The sequence below is a fragment of the Manacus candei genome, unplaced genomic scaffold (assembly GCF_025592945.1).
Source record: "Manacus candei isolate 608988 ecotype Guabito, Panama unplaced genomic scaffold, ASM2559294v1 h1tg000072l, whole genome shotgun sequence".
Lineage (NCBI taxonomy): Eukaryota > Metazoa > Chordata > Aves > Passeriformes > Pipridae > Manacus > Manacus candei.
The window spans coordinates 3,362,501-3,385,956 of NW_026138120.1; the positions used below are offsets into that span (position 1 = coordinate 3,362,501).

At 35.7% G+C, this 23,456-nt stretch overlaps 1 protein-coding gene across 8 annotated transcripts in view; it reads left to right on the forward strand.

Annotated features, from left to right (window-relative positions):
- Positions 1–23,456, forward strand: part of TBC1D5 (TBC1 domain family member 5) — a 318,415-nt gene that overhangs the window by 108,770 nt on the left and 186,189 nt on the right. For 7 of the 8 annotated variants that reach the window (XM_051808278.1, XM_051808281.1, XM_051808283.1 and 4 more), the window contains one exon: positions 22,863–22,998. In XM_051808278.1, the coding sequence (XP_051664238.1) occupies positions 22,899–22,998 (100 nt within the window). In that variant the 5' untranslated portion in view covers positions 22,863–22,898. Of the gene's footprint in view, positions 1–7,409; positions 7,469–22,862; positions 22,999–23,456 lie in introns of all 8 variants that reach the window. The other variant, XM_051808276.1, reaches the window with a different exon arrangement.

Here is a 23,456-nt window from a genome sequence, read left to right on the forward strand (position 1 = left end):
CACTCAAAGGGTGCATAAATTATTGCACCACTTATCAATTTCTCTTTAATGTATTCCTCTCTTATATCTGGGACACTGTTAATAGAGGAAAAGGATTAAAAAGCGTAAAAATAACTTGTATGTAAGTTTCTTTGAGTTGAATTTATATCAGTCAGCCTGTCAGCACTAACATATGGGAAATATAGTTTCGCTACCATGCATAGCAGGGGCTAAAAGTGCTGTTCAGACCATGTGCTCAACTCCTACAGAAGAGGGACTTTATATCACTCGTGCAACCCACTCACAAATTTAAGGGGTGACATCCATGGATTCTGAATACATGGTAACCCAAATATTGATCTTGTTACAGAAAATGTAAAATGGAGGCAGCAAAAATGAGATGAAGTTCTAGATCAGCAAGGAATTCAGTAAACTTTAAATATTCAATTTTTTAAAAAGCTTATTGTATTGCTGTTGTTATATTGAAATGGTAGTTGTAAATAATAGGGAATTTTCATGTAGCTTTTCCGTATCTTGGGCTAACTTGCAGTAACGTATAACATCTCCTTGTATCAATTACTGTAAACTAGTAAAGATCCCTACTGTTTTTGTTTTGTTTTGCTTCCTAAAACCCCCTGCTGCTGTTGATTACACCTAGATCTGCTACTGATTGGAACTGTTAAAAGGCAAAGATAGTGTGGATGGTTTCTGAATCATTTAATTGTAGAATTAATAAGATGTTTTCACTGGGACCTAATAAAACAGATCATATTAATAAGTATATATACTGTCCATGAAATTTCTGATTGCTTTTTCATTCTTTTTGTAGATATGAATATAGGAGTCCCAAGCCTGGTTGGTTATGTGACATGCGAGTTTCTTTTTTGAATAGTATTACTGGATGTCACTTAAAGAAAGAAGTGGGAGCGTAAGCTATCTAATACCATCATACAGTAGAGATTTTTCTTTTTGTGAGTTTATACATTTTTAGTTGTATGTAAATGCTCTGTTGGCATGTTGAATTGAGTAGATAATTACATTAATGTGATATATTGAGTCTTATGTTAATACTACTTTTTAATAGCTGTATTATACGCACTGCACTTGGTGCATGTGAACCTTGAAAAATTGCTTACCTAATACAGTAACGCTTGCCAAATAATGGTCAAAATTGGCCTAGAGTTGGCTTATCATGAAAGAACCTATTCTCCTTCAATGGTCTGTCAGTGTCCATTCAACCTCTTACCTCTGGCAGGGTTGAAAAGAAACGTATGAATACACACAAAGAAGTCCTAAAATGAGGAAGAAGCCAAAATAGATCATTATGTATGACAGTTAAAATTTGAAGTGGTGGCTTTCCTATAATCTTGGTAACATTATTTTTAATTTGTAATGTAAATAATTTTCAAGGATAAAGGTGAGATTAATATTGGGGGAGAACAGGGAAAAGAAAGGAGAGAGGAAGGGGGTCTAAAGCTACCTTGTCCTTGTAAACCTGCAGCAAAACTGATAATCCAATTCCAGGCATCCAGGAAATGGTGCTGCAGAGCAGCTTTGGTATATCTAGGAGGGTATTACACACAGTGAAGAAGTCCACCCATTATGACTTTAGATTAACTCACTCTCTTGCCACAGCTTCACCAAATGTGTTCCCCTTCCTACATAGATATAATCCCTTCATGTGCTTGGGGTAAAGTAACAGCAGGGACCAGCTGAATCTGCAGTTTCCAAATCGTTCTGCTCTTGTCAGTCTGATCAGCTAGCCTTTTCTTTTCCCAGTCATACTTCTCGTCTCAGTCAGATCTTTGTCACTACTACCTACATTTTAAAATAAAGTTTTCAGTTTACCATTTTGTTACATTTTTCTCTGACAGAACAAATTCTGTTTTCACCCATATTGCTTGTTTGGCAGTTTGAGTCATTTTACTTTCCAGTTAGCTGAATGCTGTAGGGTTTGAGTTCAGGGAAATCAAATTCTTGTTCATAACAAGTGATTTCTAACAATTATTTTCTTCATTTGTGAAAGACTATTTTATGTTCTGAGAGATAAGATCTTGTAACTGCTTCTTTTCTTGTGGTCCCTTATGCTAAAATTATCTTGCGGTAAAAGGAGTAGCATCATTTATCCTGCAAAGGTAGTGTTTTACCTATTCAGTAGTGCATTAACACATCTCATACCCACATATATGCACATTTCTGCCTACTTAAAGGATGGGAGGAAGCGAACATTTGAAAAGTCGTCTTGTTGATCTAAGAACATAGTGAGGTGGTGGAGAAAACTGGTGTCATGTAAACCAAAGTGCTTTTTAAAAAAATTTACATACCTCATACATGGTTCAGGGTTGATGCTTGAAGGGGCAGAGCTAATCTCAATATGAACAGATGTTCCCTACAAATTTTGGATTTAAAAATTACAAGGCAGAGTGATGCAACCTTCAAGTATAAAGAAGCCAATCATTCACTTTGCACTTAAGTAGACTTTTAGTTCCCTTGACCAACTATTCACATTGATTAAATTGATTAAAAATAATAAAACTACACTGTCGTATATAAAAAACTTAGTGTAGAAGGGGAAAAAAGCAGAAGCAGACAGCGTTCATTCTGGTTTTCTCTACTTTCTACAAGGACAAATACATTAGTGTAATACTGTACTAACAGCTCCCAGGATCTCTTTCTTTTCTTTGACCTGGGTTGTCTTAATTTTATTGAGCTTATTTTTGCAGAGATCATTTTCTGCAAGAATAACAGGAGCTGAGAATTTTGATCCATATACTGCAGATAACAGGAAAATGGATCCAGTTTTTAAACTGAGATTAAAAAAAAAGATTTGAAAAATTGACTTCTGTAGAGTTTTTGTTGACAGGTAAGTTTGTGTCATTCTGTTTAAAAACTGGAAAAGTATTTTTGTGGACTACTGTTACTAAAATTGTACTTGCTGGTCCCTTAAAGGCCAGTGGTTGTTCTTACAGATGATTCCTATTAGAAGATTCTGCAACTGGAATTTAGTTTCATGGCATTAATTATAATGTAATTTATCTCTGAACCCACTGTATTGATAGGTTATTAGTGGGATTATTTTGAACTGAACCTGTGAAAAAGAACAGTTCTGGCTCTTGGGAGGCACGGGTTTGCTCTTCTCTTCTTCCCCCATAAAGTATAACAAAACCCAAGTCAAACCAAAAAAAACCCCCCATGTTTCAGCACACTGTAATTATTCATACTTGATGCAATTTAGAATGTTGGTATTTTTCCCTTTCTTTTTATCTTTCCTGATAGTTTGTTACAGCACTTTAAAGTCTTGCAAAAGGTGTAAAACTGCATACTAAAATCAAATAGGATTGCTAACTGGAAGCTCTCACGCTTTTCAGCAAGTTTGTGCTTAAGGTTTCCAAGTGCAGGGAAGCAACGGCAGACCCTTTGTGCTTCTGCAAAGTATTTTAGCATTCTTTACCTTAATCCTGGCAGCATCGCCTCCATCTCTTTCGCTTATCATCAACATCTCTAATAGAGTAAAACTCCGATGCATGTAGCAAGAAACGAAGCGTGTAGGGGAAAAACATAAAGGCTCTTGACTTTTTTAAACTTATTAACAGACAAGTGTGCATGTTAGAAAAACACACTTGTTTGCCGAGAGTATATGCAATAGCTGATGGGTAAAGAAACAGAAACCTTAATGGCTGCTTGCGTTTAGGTCACTGTTCATTCATTCATTTGTTGCTGGAGCTATGAACTATTCATATGTTGCCACAGTATGTTACTTACACACGACTGGTGGTGAAGGAAGTAAGAGCTAAGATGCTTCACAGATATCGACATCGAGGGGATTAACATGTCTGCTTCATTAATATATATGTGCATACATTAATGTTGAAGTATTGAAACTGTTTCAAATGAAATTAAAAACTGTCTTTTAAGGTCTGCTATAGTCCTTAGAAACATTTCAGATTTTGGCATCAACCTTACTGGTTTCTTAACCATTTTACTTTTACTTTGCCAGTGGGGATACAAGTGCAGACAGAGTGCTCATTGCTTGCCTGCTGCCTGATTTTCTGTTGTTTTTCCTTAGCTAGGTCTGCTCTCTGTACTTGCTAGCCATCATTAAGCATATATGAATCCCTGTGGAGTGGCAGGCATGGATTCTGTGAGTGACATTTCTGGCAGCGTTTTCCTTGTATGTGGCACCAGGCCTGATTTTCTGAAATTTTAAGCATCTATGATCCCCATTTGCTTCCGCTGAAGCTGTAGGTACTCTGTCCTTTTGGAAAGCATGCTGCTCAGTGCTAAATCTCAGGCAGTTAAGAGATGAGAAAGTCCTGGAAACTTACTTAACACTCATGTGACAGCCGGTTCTGTATAGCAGCAATAATATCGCCTGTGTGAGGGCATTGCCTCTCCTGCAGTATTACTTGCAGATCCAATAATCTGCCTCTGTGAAACTAGGTTTGGAGATCAGTAGTGAATTGTTTAGTAATGTTTATTGGAGCTCTTTAAAATATATTTGCAATGTATAAAACACTTTGATATATAGAAGCTCACATTCTAATAAGATTACATTAAGTATCCTAATAAGATCAAGGCTTGAAATTATGTTTTTCCGGATTTGAGTGATATAAATTAATTTTAGTTTAAACCAGTGTCAGTGTTCTTAGATGTTTGTTATAAATACTCCATTTGCAGTTTATGTGGGTCTGCATTTACATAAAAAAATTCAATTCTCCTATTAACACAAGAAGTCTTTTCTCTTCCTCTCCTTCCAGTATGCTGCAGCTACAGATTATCAAGGCAATGCTGTAATTATTAAACTCAACTAGTAAATTATATAGAGAACAACAGTGGCTGATCACTGAACTCTGTTGGCACTGGCCTTTCACTTCTCATTTAAGTCTAGCCTACTATATAAAATGAATTCATTATTGTCAGTTTAGATCCCTTGTGGAGGCTAATCCACATCACAAAGCCATTCTACACAAAAGTGAATTCTCTTTAGGAAGACCTTACAAGTACATGGAAACTAAAGTATGTAGGAAACCTCCAATACAGACTAAATTAATTGTTACTTATAATAAAAGACTACCATGGTGAAATGTTGAATTAGTTCAAAAAGAACCCCACAGTCATAGCTCTGCTATAACTTCTGTTGGTTTAACCATTCCCCGTTTTATTTTATTGCTATTTCTGATCTCTCTGTAACCTATTGCACAAAAGTATGGATCTAAAGTACTAACTCAGTCTTTACTTCTCGTGGGTTTTGGCAGTGTTAAAATTTGGTGCATAAAGTCAGGGGAGAAGCTTGACTAGTTTCAGGATCATGGAATTCCTCTTCTCCTTTCCTGGTCTGGTTGGAGATATCTTTTGGACTTGGATAAATTGTCCTCCAGGTGGGCCACACTGGGTAAAGGTATTAATGGTTTTACGCCAAAATACGTGTACATATGTAACCAAATTATTTGGTTATAATCACCCTTCCAGATAGACCACCTGCTATATCAGACCAAACCTAAGATGAAATTCAGGAACAACGCATATTTCTTGCAGCTATGCTGGAAAGAGTTTTGTTGGCTTTTTTAGTATATCAGCATTCTAGTACACTAGCATTTTTCTCAGTGTTTCTGTCAGATTTTACTTAAATATAAATTATTGTATTACGTGTCTTGTTTAGATGCTTAATATCATACTTCTAGAACACAACAGTTGAGAAAATTAGGAGTACCAGGAAAGTACAGTTGGCCCCGATGAGCGTCTAGCATTATGTGTGAGCTCCTCATCAATCAGCAGTCTTCACATCAGCCCTCACAACCTATGACCTGGAAGGTTTTATTTATTTCATTCTTTATCTAAGATATAAGTATTTTTGAGAAGATAAAGTTTTATAATTGAGTGGCTACTTTTATTTCATGCTGCCTTTTAGTTCACAGAAAGGTGAAATTTACCTTACTGACCTGATACCATTTCAAATGCAGAACACAAAAAATATAACAACTCTAGAGAAGATCTGTTCCAGTTTTATGCCTAAATGCCAAAATTTTATGTGCAGTATAATAGCAGGCAAGAGTTGATTCATTGCGTTTACCAATGACTGCCTAAGATTTCCCTTTGTCCTGTCTACATACAGCTGAGTATTTTTTTGTGGGTGCCTCAGCATAATTAAAAACAGTGCATGTCACTGTCCATTTGGCATGAAGCAGTAGATACAGTGTAAAATTATTTCTGTATTTGGGTTTCTCCAAAGCGTCAGGCATGGATCTTGTCAAGTTCTTTACTACTTTGTTTGCTTAAAGACTTTACCCTTAACTATGGAGCAGGAATAGTAATGACTTTCAAACTCAATTTTCCAATACTGAGTTTACACTGTAAGCTAGAAAATCCACTTCAGTTTCATGACTTCACCTGACTCATTATCAAACAATTTGTGGTAAATTTTTTGGTAAATTTATTATTTGTTTCTTTTAAAAATTGTTTCTCATACAGTGTGCAAGAAATAGTTTAATTCATATTTTTTTCATTGTAAGAGGCTAAGAATCTGAGAATGTTAGCATCTGTGTCTCTATAAACATATTTAAAATTTCAGGGAGAGTTTAAATATTTATGAAAATATAAAAGGTAACTTAAAAATAATATGTTTGTCTTAGAAACTGGTGGCCAGAATTTATCTGCACACAAATTACTTTTGGGAAAAGAGGGGAACATACTTACAGTCAGTTTTAATATTTTTAATGGTTTTCACTTTTTACTTTGCAGATTATATAAAGCCTTCAAATATTAATATATATTCAAGATCAGGGATTTATAGGCTTCTTTTATTTACCATACCTTGCTTGTCCGTGAAATTTTCATGGTCTTCTGATTCTTCTGACTCATAGTTATTGTGCATGGAGATAGACAGCTGATGTTGTTGATAACTTTTCATCACATAAATAAGTGAAACTCTTGGCCCAAAGATAGCAAAAGCCATTCATAACCTACAACTGGAAGGCATATATGCTGCAGGGAAAAAAAAGACTTTTTTTTCTAATTTCATGGTTATTAATATTCTGATATTCAAAGCATGCTGACTTCGAATACTTGTTACATATATTTATTTTTTTCTGAGATATTTAGGTACTTTTTGAAACAAGCTTAGTATTTCATATGGATACTACATCTGGCTGTAGATAATATATCTGAAAAAGTCATGGTGGTGGAATTATTTCATCATTACACAATTTGGATGGGGTTGTTTTTAAAGAATCTGTCTGGTTTATTTATGTCATTTAACTGTTGATCTCATATTTATGTAAAAAAAGAATTTAGATTTCTTCTTTACTCTTCTCAGAAGTGCATTCAACATGATTGAACTATGCTCCCTTATCCTGTAATAATACTTTTGTGTGATTTTTCACTGAGACTTTGGAAAAGATTTAATAGTTATTCTATCCTTTCCTGTCTTTCAGTGTGATGCGGAGCATTTCAAACTGAGACCTTTCCTATCAAAAAGCCATCCGCAGAAAAGGTGGATATTCTTGAAACTAGTGTTACCTTATTTTCTGTATTTGGACTATTCCTTCAGTGCTCGTTAATCAAGGCTAGTTATTCTAATATGGTGCTTCTTTCTTTAAATATAGACAGATTTTTCTTTCCAGAAGTAGATACTTGCTAGCTATCCCGCATGGAAAAAAAAAATCAAGGGTTTCAAGAAATAGCTGCGGCAATTGCAGGAGAAGTGTATAAATTACCATCTCTTTGGGGTTTTTTTCCCCCCTCTCAGTACAACTCTTACTATAATTAGCCAGCATTTAACGACGAATGTTTGCTTTGGTTAAATTATTCAGAACATTTATTTTACTTGTCAAAGGTTAGATCAGGTTGTTGTTTGAACTGGTAATTAAATGCAGCCTAATACACTGTCATATTTATATGCACTATCAGCCCTGTTTCCTCCTCATTGTGTATAATTTTATAATGTTCAGAGCTGACATTTAGACTTCCAACTCAAATCCTATTTTCTTGTAAAGAAAGCTAAGATTTTATTTCTGTGTTTTATTGTACTTGTGTACACTTAAGAAAATAAGAATTAGGGTTGTTTGGAATATCACAGCTATGGACTTCATTGTCATAAAATTAGTGAAGGCCCTTTGAATATTTTTATTTGCATATTTCAGTAAGTCATTACACAGCATCTGGTATGTATTAATTATTTTTCAGAGATTAATGTGAAGTGGACAAGTGCAGACGTCTCCTTTACTAATTGAATACCTACGAGTCACAGTAATATGCAGTATATTTAAATTACATTCCCAAATCTTTACGAGAAATTTGCATAACACTGAAATACAGAAAGGTTCCTAGAATAACTGTGTAGTGGACTCAGATGAGCAAATAAAATTGAAAAATCTCAGGGTCAGGACTCCTCATGAATCTATAGCAGTGGCCTTTGCATATTTACATTAGAGCACTGAGACTGACTATCCAACCTGATAAAATACAAGGGAGTTTTAGAATAGCCAGGATTCAATCTTCTGCAGTTTCTCATTACAAGTTCAGAAACTATTTTTAACCCACTTATATTAGACAGTCATTTAATTGAATTGTCATATATATAATGTGTCCATTCCTTTTTTATTTCAACCACGTATGTTTCTCAGTCAAACTTGAATAAAGAATAAATCATAGTTTTTAGAAAACCTGTATGCTCATAGATTTGATATTGTTCTATGTCTATGAAAGTTGCTGTCCAGCTAAAAAAGAAATAAACATAAAAGTGGATTATCAGCATTTCAGCAGTGTTTTTTCCTACTATATGTAGACAAGTATTACTGTCTTTTCCAGTGAATTTGTGTAGCAGCTTTCACTTCATGCGACTAATTAAGTGATATGTATGCATTTCAGCCAACCTTATTTCTCAGCATTTCTGAAACATTTTTTAAAAATCTTGCCTATTGTACTTAATGTATTGAAGGTCCAGGTTTGAAAGTCTTTCAGTTCTGTCACGTAAAGGCTATGCTGACTCATAGCCTTGTTAAGAAGCAATTCATACTTAATGGTAGTGAAATCCTAATTTATCCACTGTCATAGTGATCACCCGAGACAGTATTATGTGGTTGCAAAAGCTGAGACAGGAATAAGGACAAAACATATAAGCACCATCTTAAGAAGCCAAAATCAACACCTCAGCTCCTGCACATATGATCTCAGAGTAGCAGAATTGATTTTTTTTAAGTTTGTGGGTTTTTTTTACCATTTCCTCCCCATAACCGTGTTTTATAATAAAACTAGCATAGGCCACCACGGGCCAGAAGGTAGAAAGATAAAGTAAAAATAGAGTTAAAAGTGAAGTGTATTCTTGATTATAATTATAGCATTCCTAGCGTGACACTAAAGAAACTCGATGTATGGCGTTCAGTTTGTTATTTTGCAGCTTGTTAAATTTTTATACTTCATGGTTGTGGGAGGTAGCTAAAAACAAGAGAATATACTGTGCTCTTACAGAAATCATTTTGACCTCTAGGTAAAGTACATTTATTTGTGTATACATCATCTGAACTGTGAGCCGTTTTGATTGATGTAGTAGATTGCATATACATATGGCATACAGAGGACCTGGGTTAGGGTAAAGTTCTGCTTCTTTCATGATGGACTATCTAAATATAAACTAGAATAAAAATGAGTAAATTGATTTTAAGTCGTACAGAAGTGCCATGCGAGCGTAAGTCTTGGGATGGGTATGACAGACTGTGTGTGCCTTTAATTTGGGAAACAGGTCTTAGATTAAGTAATTGCATTTTAAGTTAAAGGAGAATTCACATATCGGTTGCACCAAGGCTACGTCTTGATGAGACGGAAAATCAGTGTAGTTGTTTCAGCATGGCACATATCCATGAAAGTAACCATTTGTAGGAAATAATAGGTTTAAAAGTTTAACATGTAGTATTAGGGTATGGATAAGGTCTAAAGTATTTTATCTATGAACTGAGGAGCTTGGTGGTCAAATGGTACTTTGGTCATTGAAGAAATGACCAAACAAAACCTAAAACTCTTTTCTTTCCTGCACATCTCTCATGGTCATTCCTACTGGCTTTGAGAATGCAAACAGTTTCAGTTAAAATACTCTGTAGTCAGCTGTGTTACCATTTAAAAGGCAGACTGTGTATATCTTTGAAAGGTGAGTCTGCTTTCTTCAGTGGCTGCTCCTGTTGTCAGTGCAATGAAAGAGCTACACTAAATACAGAGGCAATCTTGAATTTAAAGGAGACAAGAAAATATTCTTTCTAGCAGGCTAATTTCACACAGATAAACTAGATGACATTTTTTAGAAATAAATCTGTATGTTAAAAATACTGTGTTCAGTGTTTTGCCTGGGTGAGGAGAGTCTTTTGTGGGGTTCCTTGAGAGAACGAAAGCTGACTTGGAGTAGCACAGTGAAGGAGTGGTTTTCTTTCTTCCTAAATAATTTGTCTTTTATGTTTTGACTTTTATTTCTGATAAGATGCTGTCAAAACCTCTAAACCAAAACCAATGAATAGCATTAGTTCTCAGGGGTTTTTAGTAGTTTACTCATAAATGTGGCTGCAAAAACAGAACAGAATTTCCCTTTTTCTTCCCCAGCGAAAAACAGGAACTTCTGAAACACAGGAGTTTGGGTGAGTAGGCAGAGGATGTGCTACCTTCAAGCCTTCCTGGCAACAGGTAGAATTACAATATGTGTTTGACAGAAAATATTCATCTCAGCTAGGCAATCTCTGTCCGTTACTTCTCTTTTAAAGAAAATTCTGTCCCCTTAGTCAACTTCCTCCTCCATTTCCATCAGAAAGCTAAGAACACCTGCTACTGCCGTCTTATGTCTTCCTTTTAGGAGAAAAAGATAAATAATACATGATCAAAATTTCAAAAGTACTAATTTTAGGTGCCCCCAGATGCACAGCCTTACTATTAAGTAAGAAAGAAAAGTGAGAACAGATCACACCTGTATTCTATATGCTTGGTTTCTTTCCATTTACTTCTGGATCCAGTTCAAAATTCTCATTTTGTTCTTAATGCGCTGAGTGGTCCATAGCCTGGCCGCTGTTAGGTCACTTCTCTACCTACCTCAACTAGGTCACTTCTCTATCTCAGCTATTACCAGAAATGCAACAACAGAGCACAAAGAACATTTTTCTAGGCTTTTGCATGTGGCGTGTTTGAGATCATACAGTCTATATCAGGAAAATGAAACCTGAAAGCTACCTTTTTGCAAAATGATCTTTCATGTGTTTGGAGAGAAAGAAACTAATAAATTTGGTCAGAAGGACAGGAAAAGAAAAAAAGAGTTGAAAAGAAGTACGTGAAAACAGCTATTTTATCCAGGAGGATTCAGAATGTTAATGCTATTGTGATTCAGATATTGTGATATTTATCTTAAATATTCTTAAAAAGTCATGATGGTCTGTATAACACAAACAAGAAAACTATCTGAAAAGACTTTCTAAAAACATTAAAGAAAAATTTAATCAAGGAGGTTTCTAACCATACCTTGTTTACATCTGTTATATATTTTTAATAAAATGGACTTAAAAGCTTAGCCCCAAAGGTGTTGCAGGCTTTCTGTAAAGTATAATGACAGCTGGTGTTCCAGTACAATTCTTCAAATCTGTTCGCTGTTTTGTGGGAATTCCAATTCCTTCTTGTCGCTACAAAACTTGGGGAGATTCAGTCATGTCATAGTGGTTGGTGAATTAGAACACTCAACTAAGCCTAACATACTTGGCAGCTGTCACTCTATTTTATTATCTAATAAAAATCAAAAAGCTTCAGAGAATCAGCCTGTTGTTCTGCTCTCATTCCTCAGGGCAGAAGAGCACGTGTAGCTCTCAGGGCAGCTGATCTCTTAGCCTACAAGAAGTTCTCTCAGGTCTTGTTCTGCAACTTACTTGTTGTCTAAGAATGTTCTGCAAAAACTGGGCTTTTGTTTCCTATTATGTAGTATGTGCTTACCCACTTCTAAAGCAAAATAAACCCAGGACATAGGGTAAAGAAAATAGAACTAGTTGGTGACAGATGTTTCTGATAAGACAAATTTACTGCCAAACCAAGAAGCCCTTTTAATTGCAGCACACATTTATTAATATATCCCCCTCTTAAACAGTGTATTTTATCCTTATTTCTGAATTACTTTATGTTACAAATTCTTATTTTTACTGTAAATTTACAGTAAAGTTCCAAAGAATTAAATACTTTTTTTAATAGTGTGGAGGGTTAACCTTGGCTGGATGCCAGGTGCCTACCCAGCTGCTGTATCATTCCCCTTCCCAGCTTTAAAGGGGAGAGAGAGTAAGATGGAAAACAACTCATGGGTTGGGATAAGGCAGTTTATTAAGAAAAGCGAAGCAAAAAATAACAAGTTTTATTCTCTACTTCCCATCAGCAGCAATGTCCGGCCACGTTCCTGAGAAGCAGTGCTTCAACAACGCATAATGGTTTCTTAGCAGGCAGCCAGTGGAAACAACCAGTGCCCTCATTCCTGCTTCTTTCCTTAGCTTTTATATCTGAGCTGACATCGTATGGTATGGAATATCCCTTTGGTTAGTTTGGGCCAGCTGGCCTACTTGTATCCCCTCCCAGAAGGAATGTTACAGTGCTGATGCTGTGCTCAGCAGTAGCCGAAACACTGGTGTGTTATCAACACCCTTTTAGCTACCAATGCAAAGCACAGCACTATGAGGGCTGCCATGGGGAAATGAACTTAATCTCAGCCAGAGCCAATACAAATAGCCAGACTTTTGTTCCTCTATAACTTGGCAAAGTACTTGCTGTTTAAGACCTTAATCTATTTCAGGTTTTGAGGTGGTACAACCAGTGTGTTTGAAGTACCATGCAGCTTGCACTGGTGACTTCTATGCCTGTGTTTTACATGCTCTGGCAAGCAGCATCGACTGCCCGGAAAATATTTAGGAGGAATAAATGCCTCTAAGTAACAGTGCATTATAGAAATCATTATGCTACAGGGGCTTTAGACCACTTCTTCCCTGGGGAGTTTGATGTGCATGTACAGGAAAGCGCAGAACATTTCATGCAGCTGCTCAGAAATTTGAATGGAAAATACAGGAGTGGGAAGGCATAGGAAAATAGGTTGTAACAGATAACACCGTTTAAGAGATCAAATTATTAAAGAACGAACAATATTGCATTATAATTTTTTCCCATTTGTAATATTATGTACCTTAGCAGGAATTAGTTCTAAAAGTTCCTGAATGCCAGAAACAAAAGAGATGCATCAGGATGTGTTGAACAGCACAGTTCACTGTCTGCAAAAGGAAGAACTGCCTCATAATCCTTTTAGTAGCATGGGATAGTGATATGAGTGGTATGAGTAAAATGTTACTCATAGCAATAGTGGTATCTTGATATAGTGCCTTCATTCAGTCAACTGCCAGCTAAGTCAATAGGTTTCATCTATACCTTGTTTCCAAGTCTTAGAAGTTTCATTTGCTTGAGGTATTTTATTTTATTTCATTTTATTTAGATACTGCTGTTTGAAACTCACCAAATCGTAGGTATGAAGAAGCATTGTACAAAAATACTGAGGCCCTGGAGGACTTTTGTTGCTCCTGGTGTGGCAAGGCTGAAGAGAAGCAATGTGAGCAGGCAGTATATGATAGGAATACTGTGCCTTATGTAGACTGAGCCTTTGGGTGTGAGTGGGAGCATTCATGGGAAGAAGCTTCAGCATATTTTTTTACCGGTGGTAACCCTACTTTGAACCTCTTCTCCTCTTAGTATGACTTTTAGACATAAGTAAACCACTTCTCCCATTGGCAGAAGTAATGGAAAATCTTTGCAGTTTGCAGTCATTGCACTGCAGCAGAATTAGATTTCATGTAGCACCTTGTCTTTTTTTTTCCCTTGCACCCTGTTTTCCTGTGTAACTCTGATTTGAATTCACTCATCCGGATTGGATCACATAGGTGAACGTGGGTTATGGTTCTTCACATTATGTAGAAACTTCATTGTAAGATAGTGAAACAAATACTGCCTTTCTCTGCTTCTTTGAAAGTGCCTACGAAATTGTCCTTTTTCTTTAGCAAATAGAGCTTACACCAACTTTCTTTGTACCTCAGTGTGATACCATGCTGCTTTAGCATCTGCATATCTAGAAAAGAAAACTAGAAGAGAAAGATTTGATGTAAATGCCTCTGTGCGTGCATGAACATGCTGGTGTTTCTATAAAAATTCTGTCAACCCCTGTAGGAAACTGTTTTCTAAAAATAGTGAAAGAATAAAGGCTGAATCCTAGATTAATTGCTTACTACTTTAAAGCTGTGATATCCTAGAAACTTATTTCATTGAATACACTTTTAGTGTCTAAGCTAGTTACCATCATTTTGGGTAAGGCTGCAGGCTAAGCTGCCATTTTTTCCAGTTCACTGTTTTGATGATTTCTTTCAGTCTTGACATTCTTTGGCCCTTTGAGTTACATATGTATTACTAAAACATAAAGTATGTAGCATAGCATGGTGCCTGTGTGTTCCTGAAAGTAAAACTCTTAAATACTTAAAAGCAGTCATTTCCATACCATAAACAGCAGTAAAGCTAACCATCTTTGGAAGAACAAAGCTTTAATTTAAATTATATTAAATTGTTTTGTTACCAGGTAGATAAAATATATTCTAAAATAAAACAAACGAGGGCTTCCTTTCATTTAACGGGTTTCTAATTGTTTAATCATTTTAATATGAATAGGGTTTTCACCACCTCTAGATTACTGTAAGAAAAGGGAGTACCTTTGTAGTTGAATGATGTAAAGATTTGAAATCTTACAGCATTTTTCCTTCTCCTCTCCCACCTTCCTTTTTACTAAAGTAAAACATTGTTTCTTTCAGTCTTATGTCATAGGTTATAGTTTCTAGGCTCTTAATAGGTCTTCTTGCTCCTCTCTGGACTGCGGTAGCTGGTCCTTTTCCTGTGCTATCTGACTAAAGATGGGTACACTAATTCACAGAATATGCCAGATTGGAAGGGACCCACAAGGATCATCGAGTCCAGCTCTTAGCTCTGCAGAGAACCATCCCCAGGAGTCACACCATGTGCCTCAGAGTATTGTCCAAATGCTTCTTGAACTCTTGTCAGGTGCTGTGACCACTTCCCTGGGGAGCCTGTTCCAGTGCCCAACCAGCCTCTGGGTGAAGAACCTTTTTTTAATATCCAACCTAAACCTCAACTTCAGGCCATTCACTCAGTGCTAATAGTCTAAGAGTCAGTGGGTGGGAGGAATGTTCAGGGCAGGGGCTACATTTAGCTGTTGACTTTGGATCTTTTTTTGGTTTGCTGGTATTTCTTGTGTGCAGTCAATGTTATAGCAAAGATGCGCTCTCTTAACAGTGTCGTGGATCTGTCACATAGGTCTGCATTAAAAATAGGTATAGTTTTGTGTTGAGGGTGGGGGGTTTGGGTTTTTTTAAGGAAATTCAAACTGCAGAATGGAGACTGGCTTTGGCTATTTTGTCTTTTTTGTTTTTGGTTTTTTTTGATGTGAGATCATACTGAACACAGAATTGTAGTATTAGGAATTTAGGATGGCTGATGCTCTTTATACTTTCATTGTCACCATTTTCACTGTACAAGAGAGAAATTGTTTCACTAGAAGTGTCAGATGTCACTGTTCTTAGCACTGTTGATTACACCTCGAAAAACACTGTTGACCAGGTTAGCAGGGGACTGTGGCTGTTGAACTTCGTGGTCAACATGACATAAGGATTTTGATCCTCTCTGCATTATTCAGGTTTTTCCTCTGTAGTCAAACTAGTGTTTCTTACAGAATCATGTAACCTCAAGAAAACTGAAAGCCAGCAACTGCATGAACTTGTTGCCTGCTTGTAACAAAAGTGTGGAAGGTTTCCTATCTTTGAAATTAATAGAATATAAAGGTCTTATTTATGATAAAGTTTTTCATCTCTTTTTTTTTTTCTTACACTATCATGTGAATTAACAAGAGAATACATTGCCATGGTCCCAGGCTATTTGCCTTGTTTCTTATTCCTGACATTTTAATTCACTATTGAATTTATACTTTGCATGTTTAAGTACTGGTAAGACATGAAAGTTGTAGGGTTAAAACTGTAGACAGTGCTTTAAAGCTCCTATGATAATTGTTCTCAGGTATGTATTCCTTTACTGTGGCTCTCGAGACAACTATTTAATAGACAACATTTGAATAATACAAATGTGTGGTTGGTAAAAATGGATTAGGGTTTCAGGGTGGTACCAATGGGTGATAGTTAATATTGAATGACATGTATTAAGACAAATGCTTTTATATATAATTTATTTGGCATTGTAAATGCATTTGTCTTGTGAGATACAGACTCCCTGTTGCCACATGAAGTATTCTGGAAAGGTTTGGAGTAAATAAATAATAAAACCACTTTGATATACAATCTAACAATATTAAATATTAAGACTTTCACATGATTGATTTTAATACTTAATTAACTTATTTAAAGTCCAATGTAACTCTGTTTTCGTATTAGAGATCAGACAAGCAGAAGTTAAAATGCAGGAAATGTTATTAAATGGGACAAAATTAATTGCATTTCATGATCATCAGACTCGCTGGCTGTTAACCTGTCCATCAGTGGCATGATCTTGTTTGTTTTGTTCTGGACTCCAGCTGATGTTAATGTTAATCTGCTCTACCATGCCAGACCATTTTTTTATGTTTGCATCATTCTATTTTAATGATACATACTCTGATACATTTTATAAAAGAAAACGGACTTGCTTTATGCTATCCAAAGTTTGTCAAATTGTGCACTTTTCTTCTTAGTAAGTATTCTTCCTTAGGCATGTTTCTTCAGTGGGTAGTAGCAACCTGTAGAAGTGGCTGAGTAGAAATCTTAGATAGTTTTGAGCTGCTCTGTATGTGGGGGAGGGTTGCCTTGGTTTGGTGGATTATTTGGGATGTTTTACTTTTGGAGGCACTTGAACTAGTATCTTCTGTATTTAAATGGAGATGGTGGTAGTAAAAGGCTCAAGTGATGGAGAGCAGAAGATTTCAGTGCTATGAGATAGCTATGGTCCATGCAGCCTGAGTAAAAATAACTCCTGGAACAAAGAAGAAAGCAGTTAATATTACAGATTGGAACAAATCTTTTGAAAATGCCTATTAATGAGTGCCTTAGTAAAAAAATCCAGCTTGAAACAGACCAAATAGTCCTCATTTTCCAAAGTTCATGTTCAAGAGTGTCTCCTACTCAACCCTCTAGTCAGAGAAAGCATGCTTTTTCTTTTTTTTCTTAATTTCTGGTTTAGGAGGAATACTTTAAGTCTCAGGAGATTTGGCCAATGTAAGAAAACTGAGGATCTGAAACTGTTTTTAGATTATTTGGAAGACATCTGTACTTCATTGCTTTAAATAAACACAATGCATGTTTATTTTCCTAGTATTTAATTTCTTGTCTACTTTAAAATGTTTTCACATTCTGGAGAATCCTCACTTCTGTGTTCTAATATGCTTGATTACTTCATAAGCCGCAAATGAGGGGCAGAGTTGTGAACCCTCATAACATGATGCTGTCAAACTTAACAAAACATGCATAAGATCATTACCACATCAGACATTTGCTTTTAGTCAAGTCGTTTTAATCAATTTGACTTCACGGGGCAGCTAATTTATCACTTAGCTAAACAAGTATTTCCTCTCCTTGTCATCAATTTAAGTAATTAAAATGGTAAACTTTGCTATATGGCATGAAATAAAGGCCCAAAGATAATTTGGAGAAGGTGGTTGATACAGTCTAATAGAACAAATGCAAAGTACTATTTAAATACTTTGGTACGCTTCAGTAGTTTTCAGAAATGTCATATTCTGGTAGCTTTGCTGGTGCCGATAGAAACTGATTTTTATTTTTAGCATGTCCAAGATTAAACAGTGTTGTTCAGCTTCTTCCTCATAGTTAGTGGGTTCTCTCTTTCTCTTTAAGCATAAAAGGTTTTGCTTTTTTGCTTGGTTGTTTGGAGGTAAGAGGATGTCAGAGAGTAAGAGTGGGGCAAGTGCTGCAACCTGTGCAGTTCTTCAGCCCTCATCCTGAGTACCTCCTCAAGCCTACAATTACTCTCTTTCCATTTTACCACTGGGGGAAAGGAAGAGAGGGAAAATGGATGTTATAAAAGCTTTGCCTAATTCTTTTTCACTTACTCAGTTACATCTTCAAAATACCCTTGGTGAGACTTGTTTATATTTTCTAATTTTGCCCAAGCAACATGAATACTCTTCACTTCTTAAACGTTAATTTTGATATTTTTTGGTGTGTTTTCTGCTTTGATTAAATAATTTTTCAAAGTCCATGTAGCAGTGATTAAGGGAAATATGTTCGGTGTTTTTATTTTTTTTAATTGAAATAATTTAGTCTCTATTTTTGAAATAATGCTTTTTATCCATAAACTGCTCCTGTGAATACTGAATATTTGTATTCAGTGTCTGTGGCAAGTGAAGAGGTTAATGAATATCTTATGACATGAAATAAGGTGCAGTATTCATGTTCAACTGTTCTGTGTTTTGTTTATTTATCAAAATTTTTGATATTAAGGTAGTCTTACGACTTATTCGTGTGGTAGTGTGGTAGTGAATAGTCTTACTGCTAAAAGAACTCTACAAGTTTGTTTTTATTTTTAACTTTTCATCTTCTTACTGAACATTCATTATAATCAGTTTATTGCATAAACATTTATTATAATCTTATTACAGATTACTCTGCTGTTTTGTATAGTTCTAGTTATATTGGCCTCTTTAGCCACCAGCGCGCTTGTAGCAAATGTGGGTAGAGCCCAAATCTTCGTTCACGAAGCCTAGCCATGATGAGGAGTTATAGTGGCATACTTTTACATTTGTGCACATGTTTTTGTCATGTTTTGCCCAACTCTGGTCCAAAAGTGACTGGTGCTTTATTGGCAGTGCAGTTAATGACAGAAGCATATCTCACGTAGACTTTTATCTTTGTCTTGTATTTCTAGCTAGCTAGATATGACTTATACATACTAATGGCAGATGAACTATGGCTGAGTTGAGGCTGTTGACACTGACAGTCTGATGAAGTGGTTTTCTTTTTGAATTTTTTTAATATAATTTTTTAAGCACTTCAAACTCACAGGTTTGTATACAGGAAACATGGCAATGCTGATGAAGGCATGACTGTGTAAGAAAGACTGATTTATGGCTAGAGGTGGTAGAAATCATATAATGAGTTAGAGCAGCTAGTAGGGGAGGCAAAATATTTGAGAATTCTTGGGTGAACAAACCTCATGTTTAAAAAAGAAGCAGTCAACTTCCAAGCCAAGTACTCAGAGAGAACAAGAAAAGTTCTCTGAGTTAGAATGGATATGTTAAATCAGACTGTCTAACGCAACAAGTAGTTTTTCTCTGCTGTGTAGAAAGAGGTTATTAGTAAGATAGATGTCAGTAAACATCATTAAGTTTTTCCTAATGGAAACGTGTTGGTATTCTATCACCTATCGAATATGGAGGAGGTCATGGGGAGAGGGGATGGATGATGTGCTATAAGAAGGTATCTCCACAGAACCCTTTTGGTGGAGCTCTGTGTTGGAGTCCATAAGCGTATCTTTCAAGGGATTTTTTTGGTCTCCCTTGAGAACAGACGTACTGGCAAGCTGCCTTCACTGAAAGGCAGACTGAATTCACTCCATGAGTGTTGGTGAGAGAGGAGCAGACCTGCAGTGCTCTCCTTGGTGGAGCACGAGAGCTCCCCCTGCTACTTAAGGACGGTACCCAGACAAAGAGTTTATATGCCTGCCTTTCCCTTGGGCTCATGGGTAGATTAGCGTTTCTTCTAATTTCCCTAACTAGATAAATGTTTCATACATAGCCTAAATTACTTTTTCATTTATATTAAAGAATAGTTGAACTCCCAGTGGTGGGAAGGGTGCCTGATGTTTAAGTTTTTTAGCCCTTTGTCTTTGGAGGTAAAAAAAAAAAGTAGGAATAGCTAAAAGAGTCACTTTCAGCTTTCACTGAGATGTTAGGTTTAGCCAGTATCAAGTCTTGTAATCCAGTAATTGAATTTCAGATTTTTCTAACATTTTTATTGTTTCACATTGAGAATAGTTTTAAATTGCATCTTATTTAATATGAACAATATGTTATAGGCCATTACATATGAACCACAAACCTGTAAAGAATTAATCTGTCTGAGAGTAAGATCTCAAGTGTAATCGTAATTGTTTAATAGTTCTCTTTGCTCTTTGTTAGAAGAGCAGAAAAGAACTTAAGTATAAAACTGTAAAGAAAATTGCTTGGGCTAAGGAGTGACAAGACTAATAGGTAGTGATATTTTTTTTTAACACTAATCATATGTATCTGTAAACAAACACAAGTAACTGATTAAATCACTATGAATATCAAAAGTAAATCTATTTAGCTCTTTAAAACTGCTCTAACTGTTTGTAAAGTACATTATGGTTCTTATAGGCTGTAAAGGTATGGCATTTGGGGAGTATTTAAAAAAAGAGAAGGTGGATACAGAAGAGAAGAATATAGAAGAGCAAACTTACTAGGGCTAATTTGATACTGTATTACAGATGTAAGACAGTGTAAGTCTGCAGCATATTGTATCCTAAGTGGTGACTGCTAAAACTATGGTGACTTGTAAGGCATTTTGTGCCTGGTTCTCAGTTTCAAAGGCACTCGGGGTTATGCTTTGGTCAGATCATGTAGCAATGTCTGAAGGGGCATAAAAATAAAAAGTTAAACTCAGGCAGCACACTTCAAAATGAGCTTGCCATCTTTGTGAAGACAAAATCAACACATCAGTAGAAAGATATTTACAGTGGTATAGCAAAAGGAAGAAGAGGAGCAACTAAAATTCCAGCAGGAGAAAATTATTTCTGCAAAGTTGGGGGGTTTTGTGGGTTTTTGGTTGGTTGGTTTTGTTTGGGTTTTTGTTGGTTTTCTTTTTTAATAAATTGTTTCAAGTTCTTAATTTATTTATTTAGATATCAGGTATTTATAAACGTCTCTACATTTTGTAGCAATAAGACTGCAGGTAAACATTGAAATGTTGTTTAAGGGGCTAGCGAGTTTATAAATGTTTTTCTTCAAGATACCATTCATGCATTTTTCATTATTATAGTTTATAAATTACATAGGAAACACATGATGTGTACATGCATTTGTAACAAATTTTTTCAAACAATTCTGTGTTTTAATGGTCTGTTTTATCATATGATTTTATGATTGTAATAATTTGACATATATTATTTGACATATATTTGACATATACCACTGCAAAAGTGGCAAGTCTTACCTTCCCTCAGTTCCTGGCTGCTAGTTCCCAAGACCTTTAGATGTTCTCCTCTAGCTAAAAAGAATTGAAGGATGATGGTGCAATCATTTCAACACCACATTAACACAGATGCCAGGGCAAATAAAGGACAAAACCCTTGGGGAATACAGCTAAGAGAACATCCTTTTGAAAACAGCCTGGGTGCATTGGTTTGAAGGAAATTCCCAAGAGAGGCCCAACTAGGTTTGTTTATTATTTATGGTTTTTTGGTTACTTTTTTTTCCCCACATAACTTTCTAGAAAAATTAAAAAGGTGAAGAGTATATAAAACTAAAAAGGTCTTAAGAATCCAAGTCCCCCTTCATTTATTCACAGCAAAGCAAAGGTATAAAGCAAATATGGTCAATGCCCATGCCTTGTAAGAACCAAACAAAAATCAAAATTGAAGTGATTTCAGATTTGGTAATATACCAGTCCTGAAAGTATAGGTGCATACTTTTTTGTGTTTCTCTTTTTATATTTCTTTCTAAATATAATTTTATTGGTGTTAGAAAGTTATGATACTTGTAAACAAAGCAGTTACAGTAAGTGATATTTAAAACTCGTCTGGCAGTCATAGGTATTTAGTGTGATTGGGCAAATCAAACCTATTTAGCTGGCTTAGTTTTTTTGTGTTGGAAGTTAATAAATTGCTGTACAGTGCCTAAAATGCAGTTTTGACAAACGTACTCTTGCACTGTTAATGCAATGGAAAGGTCGTTCCTCCTTCTTACTGCTCTGATCATAACATCATCTACTTTTCACCTTTTTATTTGCATCCTCTTATTTGCTGCAGCCAATATTAGCTTCTAACACTCCTCACGTGAACTTCTAACATAATTCTTGTTCAGTTGCTTGGTAGTGATGTGACTGCCATTCAGGAACCTGTCACAACCCTCATCACCTACTTCCTGAGGTTTCAGTTTTGTCCTTTCTCCCCTTTTGACCTTCATTTTTGAAGTAGGATATTTGTAAATATTCATCAACTAGTTGATTTTGCTTCTTCAAATGCTTCCTTAACACTGTCTTTCTAAAAAACTACTACAAATCTTAATAAAACTATCACCTATCATGCCAGTCAGTATTATCCCATGCTCTCTTTCTGTGTACCTGTCTCTGTTACCTTACACTTTACTCATGATTCCTGAAAAAGTAAGTGGTTAAAAGGAAGTTTTCCTGGAATTAGAGGTCTTGAGTCCAGAAGAGTGATGATGACGGGTCTTACCTCATTTTTACTCTGTAATCTTCATCATGCCCAAGAACTAGCATCAGTTCTCCTTGCAATCAGATAAAAAGATGCATTGGGGAAGCTAAAAAAAGGAAGGAAAGAGGCTCTTGCCCTGCTTTACAGTCTGCCAAGACCACACTTGGACTTTTACTTGCAGTGTGATAGTGGGAAGTACTGTAACAATTTTTTTAGGCTCCAAGTAATAAAATATTTGAGTGGACACACTTGTTTTTCTGTTAAACAACTGATGATGATGATGATATGCCTGGAAAATAAGGAAAGGTTTTAAGCATTTTTTCTCTTCACCTTTGTGATTGAAAAATAGCTAAAGAAATACTGAAGTGTTTGTTTCTCTGTTTTTTTTCCTCCAGATAAATACCTTTCAATTAGAATTTACTATTGCCAATATGTATCATTCTGCATCTGAAACCAGTCACCCTTTGCAAACAGAGGAACAGGAGATAGGCATTGATCCCTTGCAGAGTTTTTTGAACAAGCCAGGGGAAGGTGAGTTTTGTATTTTGTACTTTTTTGGACTTTATACCTAGAAACCTTATATAAGTATGTCATGATAACTGTACCTGTCATAATTTGTTTAATTCTCTCAACAGAGTTGAGCAGGGCAACTTAAAGAACATTTCACAGAGTATGCGTAGAACACTCTGACACTAATGAAAACCACGGAAAGTCAACTTTCAATTACAGACAGAAACATTAGCCAAATGTTTAATGCGCTGTCATCCTTTTTTAATCATAAACCAAACACTGACTTCAGCATAAGAATACTGAAATGCAGCATGGCTTTATGTTACTTTCTCAAGCATGGGCTCTTACACTGCTTTGGTTTTAGGGATATCTTTTGGTTTCCTTTTTTTTTTTAATTCTGCAGTAAAATTCAGTATGCTATTTTGGATGAGATTAAGCAAATAAAAAGCCTGATTTTTTTGTTTGACTCAGCACCTATA